Source organism: Dendroctonus ponderosae, unplaced genomic scaffold (assembly GCF_020466585.1).
Source record: "Dendroctonus ponderosae isolate FM_Combo_2020 unplaced genomic scaffold, Dpon_F_20191213v2 Dpon_F_20191213_1, whole genome shotgun sequence".
Taxonomy (NCBI): domain Eukaryota; kingdom Metazoa; phylum Arthropoda; class Insecta; order Coleoptera; family Curculionidae; genus Dendroctonus; species Dendroctonus ponderosae.
In genome coordinates this window covers 47,883,655-47,895,579 of record NW_026017110.1, presented here as the reverse complement: position 1 = coordinate 47,895,579, position 11,925 = coordinate 47,883,655, and the positions used below count along the sequence as shown (strand labels likewise).

The 11,925-nt window shown below is 44.6% G+C and overlaps 3 protein-coding genes and 1 long non-coding RNA gene across 8 annotated transcripts in view; 2 read left to right on the top strand and 2 right to left on the bottom strand.

The window, feature by feature from the left end:
* The window catches only part of LOC109546359 (carbohydrate sulfotransferase 1-like), a 50,723-nt gene extending 43,679 nt beyond the window's left edge, over nucleotides 1-7,044 (bottom strand). Inside the window, exons 1-5 of one of the 5 annotated variants that reach the window (XR_007280351.1) lie at nucleotides 6,103-6,190; nucleotides 5,783-6,046; nucleotides 5,576-5,726; nucleotides 2,899-4,170; nucleotides 831-1,970 (exon numbers count right to left, since the gene is read on the bottom strand). Coding sequence is in view for 4 of the 5 variants with exons in the window: in XM_048661165.1 (XP_048517122.1) it covers nucleotides 1,724-1,970; nucleotides 5,576-5,726; nucleotides 5,783-6,046; nucleotides 6,103-6,205 (765 nt within the window). In the remaining variant the exon portion in view is untranslated. Of the gene's footprint in view, nucleotides 1-830; nucleotides 1,971-2,898; nucleotides 4,171-5,575; nucleotides 5,727-5,782; nucleotides 6,047-6,102; nucleotides 6,206-6,586 lie in introns of those variants that run through there. The other 4 variants (XM_048661165.1, XM_048661166.1, XM_048661164.1 and 1 more) reach the window with 4 other exon arrangements.
* LOC125502582 lies at nucleotides 6,027-6,537 on the top strand. Its single transcript, XR_007280353.1, has 2 exons — nucleotides 6,027-6,111; nucleotides 6,176-6,537. It is a non-coding gene; the product is annotated as an uncharacterized LOC125502582 (long non-coding RNA).
* A 951-nt stretch (nucleotides 7,045-7,995) lies between the features above and the next one.
* LOC109546358 (protein Peter pan) lies at nucleotides 7,996-9,756 on the top strand. Its single transcript, XM_048661162.1, has 5 exons — nucleotides 7,996-8,291; nucleotides 8,349-8,857; nucleotides 8,913-9,167; nucleotides 9,222-9,445; nucleotides 9,503-9,756. Exons 1-5 carry the CDS (start codon nucleotides 8,115-8,117, stop codon nucleotides 9,727-9,729), a joined length of 1,392 nt encoding a protein of 463 aa, XP_048517119.1. The 5' UTR covers nucleotides 7,996-8,114; the 3' UTR covers nucleotides 9,730-9,756.
* On the bottom strand, nucleotides 9,731-11,919 carry LOC109546360 (tRNA (guanine(10)-N2)-methyltransferase homolog). Its single transcript, XM_048661161.1, has 8 exons — nucleotides 11,600-11,919; nucleotides 11,424-11,489; nucleotides 11,125-11,370; nucleotides 10,934-11,068; nucleotides 10,607-10,870; nucleotides 10,334-10,472; nucleotides 10,079-10,277; nucleotides 9,731-10,025 (listed from the first exon to the last, which is right to left on the bottom strand). Exons 1-8 carry the CDS (start codon nucleotides 11,780-11,782, stop codon nucleotides 9,749-9,751), a joined length of 1,509 nt encoding a protein of 502 aa, XP_048517118.1. The 5' UTR covers nucleotides 11,783-11,919; the 3' UTR covers nucleotides 9,731-9,748.
* Between the last annotated feature and the right edge of the window lie 6 nt (nucleotides 11,920-11,925).

Sequence of the window (11,925 nt, the reverse complement as noted above, 5' to 3'; positions counted from 1 at the left end):
TTTTTCGGGTTTTTAGGCCGTCGTTCGGTAGAATTTCTTCTTGACGTTTCGCAAGCACGAGTGGCTTGCATCTTCAGAAGTGGTTTGCTTGAAGGCTTAGACTGTTCTGATGCGATTCCTCGGGCGCAGTCCGTATTTATGCACCGGTTGTGATCACGTGGCCTGTTTCATCGGAGCCTGCGCATTATGTTGGCTGTTGCTATCATCCGATGTACTGGATTCTCTCTCCTGTCCTGCGCTGTTGGTTTTTCTTGCTGTTTTTGCGTTGGTGAGTGCTGGAAACTATATCCTATTTAACGCCATTGTCTCTTCTTTTCTGATGAAATTGTCCTCTCCGAAATAGATGTTGTGTGTTCCATCGCTGAGGGCGTGTTCCGCCATTGCCGACTTTTCCACATGTCCCAGTTTACAATTCCGTCGGTGTTCTTCTATTCTCGTCGCAACCGGTAGATTCCTGCAGTTGCGGGTCTTCTGTATTTAACTGACCCTAGACATTCTCGGATATTTGTTGTGAGCTTGTAGACTGTTCTTATGTTGTTTCCTCAGGAGTCTCCCAATTCTGTCCGTAACCCTGGGAACAAAGGGCAAGAAAGCTTTCATAGTGGATTCAAGCTCCGAGACGTGTGGACTTCCGGAACACGGACAAGATCGGTCTTTTGGAACGGGGTTGGGCAGCAACGCCCTGCTTGAACCTATCAGGAGGGCCAGAGTACTGGAGGATATCACGAATGAATGATGGGACAGGGAGCTGCAGATGCGATTAAGGCGGGTCAGAAGAGCTCGAGAAGGATGGCAGAGAGCGAGGAGTTCTCTTTCGGAGGTCATACATCTCGAGCGACTCAATGCGTACAGGGCGGAGAGGCGCATCTTCAAGAAACTGATCAAGGAAAAATGAAGTGGGTTAAAAGAGAGATTGAGAGTGTGTGCGAGGTTAGCCCGTGAGACAAAGTGTGGAGGGTCATGAAAGAGAAGGGACCCGCAAAGCAAACTCTTATAGTCGATGATAATGGGCAGCTGGTGTCTGTCTGGTCCTTCTTGGTGTGGAAGTACCATACAGAGCTGAGTGTGAGTGAAAGGAATGAGCTGGAAGGTTTGGATGAAATATTGGGAGCGGAGGATGGATTGGTGTGATAAATTGGGAGACGAGGAGGGTAGTGATGCGGTGGGGCGGATGATGAATAACAAGGCTGCAGGGGCGGATGGTATGTCGGTGAGTTTTTGGAAGGTTGTCGGGTGGGAGAGAAGAGTGTGAAAAACATGTATGGGGAGTGTCTGAGAATGCCATACTTTCCACTTGTCTGGAAGTGCGCCAGGATTGTATGGCTACCGAAGGGCTCCGGCGGGGTTAGGTCCATAAGCTTAGTAGAAAAGCGGGCAAACACCAGTTGTTGATGTTGCTGGATATAATCAACCTTCAACATGGCGTGGGCCCCGGTTGTGGTCCAGGAGCTTGAAAGGGCCGGGGTTGACAGTGGTTTGGTGAGAATGTGCTGGAGCTTTTTGCGGGGTAGAGTGGTACAGAGTGGAAGGGTGAGGTGTAAGATTGGGAAAGGCTGTCCGCAGGGATCGAGTCTAGGCCCCACTCTACGGCTCATGGTCATGGAGGGATGGTTCCAGTCGCGGTCGATAGGATAGAGAGAATGTGTGTGGAGAGGGATGGAAGAGACGTGACAGGTATAAATGCAGGGGTGAGGATGCTGACGACCCAGGCTTATGCGGATGATTAGGTGGTGCTGCTTAAGGCCGAGTCAGCAAGGAAGATTGAAATGATGTTTCGGTTGGTCTGGGAGGAACTGAAAATATGGGCTGGCGGTGCGGCCGTGGAGTATAGCGCTGGACAGATCGAGACGCTGTTCCTGCCTGCTAAAGGCAACATCCGGCCTCCTGTGCTTAACACTGAGGAGCTTAGGGTAGTACCATCCACGATGGTGAAGTATCCTGGCGTGGTGCTTGAACCCAAGTTGCTCTTCCTGGAACATGCCAAGTGTGTGAGAGGCAGATTTGATGGATTATGAGGAGGAGAGGACTGGCGGCCAATAATACGGTGTGGATGAGAGAGTGGTGAAAAGTGCAATCTTGTATGCGTCTGAAATATGGGGGAGCAAGGCGTCCGACTCCCGATTTAAGAAGCAGCGGGAGGCATGCGACAGGTTTCTACTTCTTGGAATGGGAAGGGCGTATAGGACGACCTTTACGGAGGTCCTGCAGGTCGTGTACGCGTCCCCCGGTGTGGCTGGAGTGCTTGGGCAGGCATAATTGCTGCAGGAGAGACGATTCAGGGGGAGAATACCATTTGGAATGCGTGGTGTGATGCGGTAGTTGCGGGTGAGAAAGGGACTATTGATGTGTGGTGTGTGGGCAGGAGCTAGTGTGAGAGGGTTAGTGATGAATGGGGTGGTAAGAGCGTAAATGACATGAAGATCGCAGCAATTGGAAAGACCCTGATGAATTTGAGGTCTCTTTGCATAAGGGGTGATTGTGCGGTAGTGTGGACGGACTCTAGGGATGCCCTGCTTGCAATTAATGATTATGAATCACGGTCTGCGGAAGCTGTTGGGGTACAGAGGGGGTTGCATGCGATAAGGGGGGGTGGTATGGGGGTCACAGTGCAGTGGGAAGCTCACGAGGGCTCCGTTGGTGCAGTCGCCGCGAATGAGGTAGCCAGCTGTGCGCTCTGAGGGACACCCGTGGTGGAGATGCTGGCACAAATAACCAAAGGGCAGGTCAGAAGTCGGATGCGGTCCTGGGTCATGGACGAGTGGCAGAGGCTCTGGTCCAGTAGTAAGAATGGGAGAGAATTATATGAGGTGTGTGACAGAGTGGGAAAGGGTACGCTGGGTTTGAATAAAAAGGCACTGCAGCTTGCAGCTGGACACGGAGACTTCCGTGCTTACTTACACAGGTTTACAATAAGGGGCTGTGGTGAGTGTGAATGTGGTCTGGGTGCTCAGACGGCTCGACACGCCAGGGCGGTGTGTGTGAAATCAGTCAGGGAGGCTGCACGTGAGAGTTTAGCTCCGGGGAATTCCTGCTGGCACTTGAGAGGCATGGATGGGAGGAGAGATGGGAGTATGGTTAGTATGTTTGTAGAGTATGCTGAAATCATCGTCAGCGACGATGACTTTGACTAGATGGACGGGGAAAATCTGCGATTCTGTGTGTGGTTGAGTGCCTGGCGCCGGATGGAGAGGCGGTTCGGTCGTAGCCCTGCCTCTCCCCTGTGGCTGCCTAGGCCGCTTTTCGACAGCACCGCGAGGCACGTTCTAATGTTAGGAAGTAGGTGATATGGGCATATAGGTTAAGATATGTGTTAAGGTTATACAGGTTCTACAGCTGTCAGAATCTCATCGATCTCCAATCCCCGATTACGGGGAATGGTGGTTTGGCTGGGAGTGGTGCAAAAACGACCCTAAGACTTCGGCTGGGTGGGCTGCCGAGAGGCGTAGGTCCTTTCTGTGAGATCGTACAGAACTGTTGAACCAGTTGCTATGCGCACTCTCGACTGTTTAAACATTATTAATTAATTTTAAGGCGTGTAAATAGCTAGTATTTTATTTATACTTTAAGACTGGACTAGACTTTATGTGGAATATAGTACCTTGTAACAATTAAGTTATGAATAAAGTGGACTGAAAAGTTCTGCTTCTAGGGCCAAAATGTACCACCAATTAAAATATTTGCAATCTTCAAAGATTACCATGTATAATGTTACTGAATATTTATTTTCAACGTTTAAATAACGTCTGGCGGAACGCTTCAGTAACATTTTAACGAAACGTTTCTGCAATGTTTCAGCGAGACGTTTCAGTGAAACGTTTCTGAGGGCGAACATTTGCAGTTACATAAACATTTCTGAAACATATAGTGCAGGTAACTAAAACTTTGCGGGATTTTAATATACGTTTCTGAAACGAAAAATTAAATTATCGGTAGTAAGTTGAATTCGATGACGGGTGGTCCTTGCTGTCGATTGTGACAATCGCTCGAGTTGCGAGCGGAGGGCATTTCCGGAGTCTCCCTGCCGCAATGGGACTCGCGACCCTGTCCGTCCAACACAACGCACAAAATTTACTGGAAAACGTGGGGGTTTGCCCCGTGACGGGATGCCAGGTACTTCTTGTGGGTAGTACCCCCCTAACTACCAAAACCAACTCCAAGACCAACCTCTAACTACCAAGAAAACAAAAAAGACAATTACAAACAAACAGAACAAAAACCAACTAAAATTAAAAAAATAAAATAAAGTAAAATTAGGGGAGTCTATGGCTCGGGTAATTGTATGACGTACCGCGGCGGGCAAATAGTCTTGTCTCGCGGGACGCGCACAATTGTTCCGCGGTAGGTTCACAGGTTTCCCTGGGGATCAAGGAACAGGGATGCTCCGGAAAAAACTGGATTTCCTCGAAATCCAGCCCTCGGTCACAAAAATTAAATGGCCGCGTGGCGTGGCGTCGGTGGTCTTCTTTTTTTAGTACTCCCGGACTGCCTCCGTACGCGTTTCCTTCGGGACTGGCCCAGGACTGACCGAAGAATCCCTTTTTCCCTACCGCACCCTCGCACCACCCTCGAACCCGGACGCACTAACAGCCGCCGCGCACCATTAGTTTAAGGGTGAATGCGAGGGATGTTTATTGCGGAAAGAAAGAATTACGAAAAAATAAATTTACTACGCGGCACGTCAGCTTATAATTACAAATACTACCTATTTATGAAAAAGAGCGGCGATTCGCTGCAAACGAAACAAAATACGCAAAAATTTTGGTTGGAAACTACAGATTTATTCGCCTTTTAAACCTCCAAAATTGGTGAATTAAATTTACTCCACTTGTGCTGGCAAACCAAGTTTAACTGCCTTTGATAAACCAGGATTAGCGCTAAGCTTCAGTGAAAATACGACGGTGTAGGGATGGTCGGTATTTAACGTAACCACTAAAATAACAGTGTTCCAAACGTATAACCTGAAACCGTAGTTACAGCTAGCCGATTTAACTGTTTTTAAACTGTCTCATAAAACCGAAATAGCGGTGCGCACTTCGGACACCGTCGAGCGATCTATCCATCTGCAGCCGTTTGCCGATTTAAACCGTTGTTTTTGGAACCGTCTCATAAAACCGTAACAGCGGCGCGCGCCTGCACAGACCCGATGCGACAACGTCGAGCAATCTATTTAGCTGCAGCCGTTTGCTGGCTTAAACCGTTCTTTTTGGAACTGTCTCATAAAAGAAAAACAGTTGTGCGCACTTCGCACCAGCTGATGCCGTTTGCCGATTTAAAGGTTGTTTTGGGAGCCGTCTCATAAACCTGAAAAAATGGTCAGCACAGAACCGATGCGGCATCGTCGAGCGCTCTATCCAGTTTCAGTAACCATTGATTTCTACTATCATCATCAATCTGCATTTTGAATGCAAAATTTAAAAAGTAACATGTTCCTTTTGAAACCGCATTTTGAAACCTATTGCCAAGGTAAAACTGGAACGTTGTAACCCGTTACAAAAAAATAACTGTTTATCACACCTCTACGACGGTGCAATCGGCCATAAGAAAATGCAGACTTAAGGAGTATTTTGTGACTTACTTGTACAAATTTGTGTAATCACAATTGAGCAAACTTTTCAATCTAGTTAGAGCTGAATCCGCGTCTGGTGGGCCTCGAATTTGTATGATTCCATAATCCATCAGTGGTTCATAATGGTAGTAATTCCCTGGCAGAGCATTAAGAACATCACCTGAAACAATCCAGACATACAATTTGATTTCCGTTTCTTTTGAAGACAGTGCACACCCAGAAATGTAGACCCTGACCTCCATGTACTGAAAATGATCGTTCTGATCGGTTGCCCTCCATCTTCCATTGCAAAATTAGCTAGTGGTCGGTTGGATGGAAATTTAAAGTCGTATAGTTCTTTTCTCAGTCGACTTCTTTGTGCATTGATAATAACTTCTTTAAGTGAGTGCTCTTCAAGCGGTTGATCGTCCTCAATTTGTATTGCTTGAAAGGTTGCGGGACGCGAACGAATCAGCGGACTCGGATTCTTCTGATACAAAGCTACAATAAATACACTGTGCTAGATTGATGCAAGTAAAGATGGAATATGGACAAACCTATTAGAAGTAAGCAAACTAGGGCAACTAAGGTAGTTCGAAATAATTCTTTTCTCCGCACCATTTTAATTAGGTAGTAGCTACCGGGCGGTTCAATTCCCATAGATTAAGGATCAGCCTTTGAAGAATGTAGCTTTAGTCATCTCATCCCAATCCAGCATTAAAATAACTGAGGATTTATGTGTTAACATTATTGGCCCTATGTAGTGTAACTCTAACGTGTTACGAAATATACACAAAAGTGCATACATTATTAATTTAGGCTGAGATCAATGTACGAATATTATGAGCATTGAACATATTGGTTAACAGTTAATTAATATTTGCTGACATGTTAACCCCATTAAGTACCATTAATGCAAGCAAGCATAATGTAATGTGGTGCACCGCGGATCCAAAAAGGATCAGAGTAAGAATAAACGTAGATGAGACAACTACAAGTGTGTTCCTTTACACCTAGATTAAATTAATCTCAATGACTTACTACGTGAAATAACCGAGATCACAAAAACTACTCAACAGCAAGGCACTAAATAGCGCCGACAACTCACATCACATACAAAAAAATTTGGTAATTTGCAGAAAAAGCAGTAAACCAGTCATAGATTCAAATGAAAACCCAGCAGCAAACACTAACAAATCGTATATTTTGCGAAATGTAACGTACACGTGGTGTGCTCGTAAGATGAAACTACATAAGATGGCGGGTGCCAAAAGGCAGCTCCTTTTATCCCTCGGAGGGCATGTTGCGGTGTTGTCAACTCACGCTACAATCTTACGCGAGGTTGTTGTCACCACAATACTCCCCTCCGAAAAACGGAGTTACAAAGTATTTATTCAATTCGACCGCCGACATTGGCTACGAACTTGTTCTTTATCTATGGCCTTAGCAACAGGGAACAGGAAGCGTTGGACCGTTAAACCGACGGTGAGCGCGGTGAGCCTCACTTGACCACAGATCACAGAAGTTATCTGTGCACTTGACATCGATACGCGCTGTCGCCAAATCTCCAAGATTGTCGATGCCAGCGCTCCTGGAGGTGCGGGTACGCGTAACACGAAACTCAAGAATGTTGAGAGTAAGCGGCCCTGGATCACGGATTGTATAGATGTAAACACAGATTACAGAGTACAGTAACCCTGATGTTTAAGCCTTGTTCTATGGTTGTATGATTTCGTCCTCATGCTTATGTTCATGCTTCCTGCACATACTGGATTGTGATATGTTTCACCATGTTCTCCAATACGTAATTTGTGAATATTTTGTTGGGTAAGTCGAAATCACTTAGCTTATTATTCAGGTGGCATATTCATCAAGAAACAAATAAATGAAAAACAGGATATTTTTCTCATTAGAGCTAGTTCATACATCGGGTTGCTCACCGCTGAAACCGGTACTTCATACCTCTGTATTATGTAGAATTACAGATTAATATTTAAACAGAAACCTCTGTTCAAAGTTAATAATGATATTTTCATATTTTCAGATTATCTTTTTCCTTATCTGTTTTCATAAATCGTCAATAATCTGCGAAGATGGTAGCTGTTTATTGGTGTCTTAAAGGCTGTTAGAAAATGCACGGCTTCCTATCACAAAAGGCGTATGTTTTAAAGTTGTTCCTAAAAATGCTCCAAAGATTTTTTTATCTGTAAAAAGTATTTATATAAACAATAAACAAGTAATATATATATTTAAATGTATTTTTGTGTAGATGTGTCATTTATCCCTATTATCAGCAGCCTTGCGACACAATTTAAAATAAGCAAGTGTAGTGGGATCATAATGCAGGTTTGTTTGAATTCTTTAATTCTCAGCCACCAGGGCGCGCCACTTTAGCGACACATTTTCTACAAGAGTAAAAGTCGTTTCTATATTATATAAGCCTTGTTCTATGCAGCATGCAGTAACCACAAAATATCCCTGGGGTATGTTCTGTGGCAGTAACCTCTGTGATCTGCGGATGTAAACCACATTAAACTTACAAGCAAATCAAGCATTTTTTCCGTGTAAAATGGGACGAAAAGGTCGCAGTGTGCGAAATAATAAGAATGTGTATACTGAGCCCGATGAAGTAGTTAATGCGCCACATTCCTTCGTCATCCACAAAGGGCTTCCAGGCGGAAGCACTTTGGAGCTGACCAAAGACTTCCGCAAAGTGATGGAGCCGTTCACAGCTTCCTCCTTGAAGGTTTGTATGGAAAGACCTGCCGTTTATCCTCATTTAAGACTCTAAACCCCCTTGCAGGAGCGTAAGAAAAACACTATAAAGGACTTCGTCGCTGTCGCCGGTGTGCTGCACGTGTCGCATTTATCAATATTTTCTCGCACCGAACTGGGCATGTACTTGAAAATAACGCGGCTACCTCGTGGGCCGACGCTCACCTTCAAAATACACAACTTCACTTTGGCCAGAGACGTTGTGTCTTCGCTGAGAAAGCAAATGGTGGTTGAAGAAGCCTTCAAGCATTCGCCCCTGGTGATTCTGAACAGCTTCAGTGGCGAGGGCTTGCAAATGAAGATGATGGCGTCCATGTTCCAAAACATGTTTCCCACAATTAACTTAACAAACGTGGACCTCAACTCGATCAGGCGGTGTGTGATGTTGAATTATAATCCCGCCACTAAACTAATCGATTTTCGCCATTATAACGTCAAAGTCGCCCCCGTGGGCATTTCCAAAGGCGTGAAGAAAGTTGTGCAAGGAAAGGTTCCGAACTTGGCCAAATGTGATGATATTGCCGACTATTTTTCCAAGTAAGTTCTGAAAGTGCAGTTAAAGCAGTCTGGATCTGGAATTTTTCTTCTCCAGAACAGCAGTTATGTCCGAAAGCGAAGCTGAAGATGACCCAACTAATCACGTAACGATTTCGCAAAAAATGATATCAAGAGGGAACATTGAATCGGGGAACTCCGCCATCAGACTATCTGAGCTCGGCCCCAGATTAACGCTGCAATTGATGAAAATCGAGGACGGTCTTTTGGACGGGGAAGTTCTATATCACGACTTGATCCACAAGTCTGAAGTGGAGATACTGGAAATCCAAAAAAAGCGGGAGATGAAAAGGTATTTACTCACCAGAGCAGTGGCAGGTTTCATCATCGAGTTTATTGGTTTCAGGAAATTGAAAGAACGCCTGAAAAAAACACAGCTGGACAACATGAAGGCGAAGGAAGAGCGCAAAAAGGAGCACAAAGAAAAGTCCCTAAAAGGCATGAAGAAGGAAACTGAAAACGAAGTGCAAATGAAGAAACATTCGAAAGAGTCCAACGAAGAAACGAAAATCCCAGACGATGACGACCGGCAATATTATAAGGCAGAAGTCGGTGAAGACCCAGATGCAGGTAAGGAGTTTCATTGTTGAAAACCCTCAATTTTTCACTGGGTTGAGCATTTTTCAGGTCTTTTCTCGTCCAGACCAAGCGGAAGCAAGCGACCAGCGACTTCCTATCACGTTAAGAGCAAAAAACCGCGTTTGGACAGAAATCAGAATAAAGACCCAAGACGCAGAGACTTTAAGGATAAGAGCAGGGGAAAAGGACGCAAAGGTGTCGATAAAACCAACTCGGTCAACAAAGACAAGCGACCCATAGGAGGAAAAATGGCCAACAGGAAAAAATCGCGGTAACTCCAAATAAAATCATGTTTTATTGTTTGCTATTCGCATATTTTTCCCAGTTCTCCTTTCGAAGAGCAGCTTCCTTTTGGCGCTTCACCCTTCTGCACTCTTCCCGAACCACAAAGTATTTGTCCCTGAAGTCCTGAATGTTCGTATCCTTTATGTTGAGCTCGTCCACAGAGGGATGTTTCAATTTTTTGTACGTCAGCAGTCTTCTTGAGGTCACTTTGCTGAGCGGCTGTTCGGAATTGGCGATCAGAGTCAAGCAGGGATGCCTGGGCAGGCATTTTTCCGTATAATCTTCCCTGCAATTGTCGATTATAGTTGATTTTTTCGCGGGTTGTGTGAACATTCTTACCTGAATACTGGAAACCAGCAAACTAGTCGTCCTTCTAGTCTCAAGTGTTTAGATGCGAATATCAGCAAGTCTCGGTAGATGCTGGGAATTCCGTATTCGATTTTTGCGGGTACGTGAGTGGGCAAATGTTCATCGCTGACTATGTAATTTTGCTTCTCCGTTCCCACTCTCTCGGTGGCTTCTCTGATTCCATAAGGAGCTGCAAAGGAAACAAATTTAGTCAAAACTGATTGATTCACAGCTCATTCGGCGTACGGTCTGTTATTATGGCATCGAATTCCATGGAATCTCTCCAAAAGGACAGGCTGAAGTCGTTTATTAACACATCAATGTATTTGTGGCTTAAGTTGTATTGTTTTATGTTGGCTTTGATACTCTCGTCCTTGGCTCTTTTCTATAAAGCAGCATGTTTCAACAATTTTCTATAATTAGGAAAAACTCTATCGCAAAGACTAATGATTCGTACAATTTAAAAAGAGATTCAGTCTCGCTCTGTGCACCCAAAAAACATTAAAATGTTAGCCGCACCTGCTGTTTAATCCTGGTCGGTTTTGTCTTCCCATGTAACATCAAATAGTCGATGTCAGATCCGAAAACATAGCCACCGAACTCAGCAGCAGCCACCAACAAAGATCCGGAGCCTACAAATGGGTCCAAAATAATACTGCCACTATTCACTTGAGCTTGATTTGCCATTAGCAATGAGAGCTGCGGATCCATGCTGGTATTTCCAATAAACTTCCTGGTTTTCAATGAGAGCTTCTTTAAGAGCTGCCTGAGGCCACTTGCCACCTAAAACAGGTCCTGTGGACTCATGAATGTTCGGTTGGCAGCTCGAAACACCATCAGACTTACATTCCTTCCGAAAAATACTTCATAGGGCGTAGTTGGGATGTTGACTGTTCTGGTGCCGTAAAACTCAATATACTGCAGACAGACATCGGGGTCTTTCAGCTTAACTGGGCCCCGTATTGGCAAGTAATCAAATGCCTAAAACAGTGTTTTTCAGTTCAGTTTCAATTTTCGTTTATATGCCCACGACTCACTTCTAGCTTTGCAACCTTCTCCTGCTGAGTAAAGTGCCTGCCAACGGTTTCAACTTCTATTTTAAACGACTTTGATGGTTCAAAATAGGCGGCAAAGCTTCCAGACTTGCCCCTTACGGTGCTATGTAGGAGATCAATGGACTTTTCGTGGCCCCAAAGTTCCAAGCACTTGCGTAAGGAGACTGACCTGCTGGTTAGCAGTTTGGCGTCCGATTCTGATGAAAACTCAACCAACCAAAAGGGCTCCTGCATACTTACAAGTTTCAGCTAATGGCTACGGTATATATGGAGAATGTTACCTGATTTTGGGGTTTCTGTTCATACTTCATCTCGATGTTAAATAGGGAAAGTAACGACTCAATTTCCTAAAAATAGCCATAGTTTTCAACTGTTAAAAGAAAAAAGTTAGAATACCCAAGCAAGGCAAATGTGGTGTTTAACGCTTGATATCTAGCTGTTTGGTGTATGGACTTACTGCATATCTGAATTCAACATGTTCCTGGGCAAACCACAGCAAATATTTTTTCCATAACTTAGACATACTTTTGCAGGCAAACCAGGATACTGGGTAAATCGGGGCAAAGAAATTATTTAAGGGTAAATGCAAGTATTTGTAAAAATTGGATAAAAAGCTGGTGTTTATATATTTGAGATACATAACCTCGCTTTAAAACTTCGAAAGACAGGTGCCAAGTCGAAATGTAATCAGCATACGTTAAAATGCAAATGTGACCGCTCTCTGCGCATGCGCGAAAATTTGTAATAGACTAGACGACCTAACCTAACTTTAAGATTTAAGAA

Bases quoted from the DNA above. Each gene is read 5' to 3' on its own strand.
- LOC109546358 (XM_048661162.1), top strand. From the start codon at position 8,115: ATGGGACGAAAAGGTCGCAGTGTGCGAAATAATAAGAATGTGTATACT. The intron at 8,292-8,348 runs GTTTGTATGGAA...ACCCCCTTGCAG, and splicing joins TCACAGCTTCCTCCTTGAAG to GAGCGTAAGAAAAACACTAT. The intron at 9,168-9,221 runs GTATTTACTCAC...TATTGGTTTCAG, and splicing joins AAAAAGCGGGAGATGAAAAG to GAAATTGAAAGAACGCCTGA.
- LOC109546360 (XM_048661161.1), bottom strand. From the start codon at position 11,782: ATGTATCTCAAATATATAAACACCAGCTTTTTATCCAATTTTTACAAA. The intron at 11,490-11,599 runs GTAAGTCCATAC...GGCTATTTTTAG, and splicing joins ATGTTGAATTCAGATATGCA to GAAATTGAGTCGTTACTTTC. The intron at 10,026-10,078 runs GTAAGAATGTTC...CGACAATTGCAG, and splicing joins TGCTGGTTTCCAGTATTCAG to GGAAGATTATACGGAAAAAT.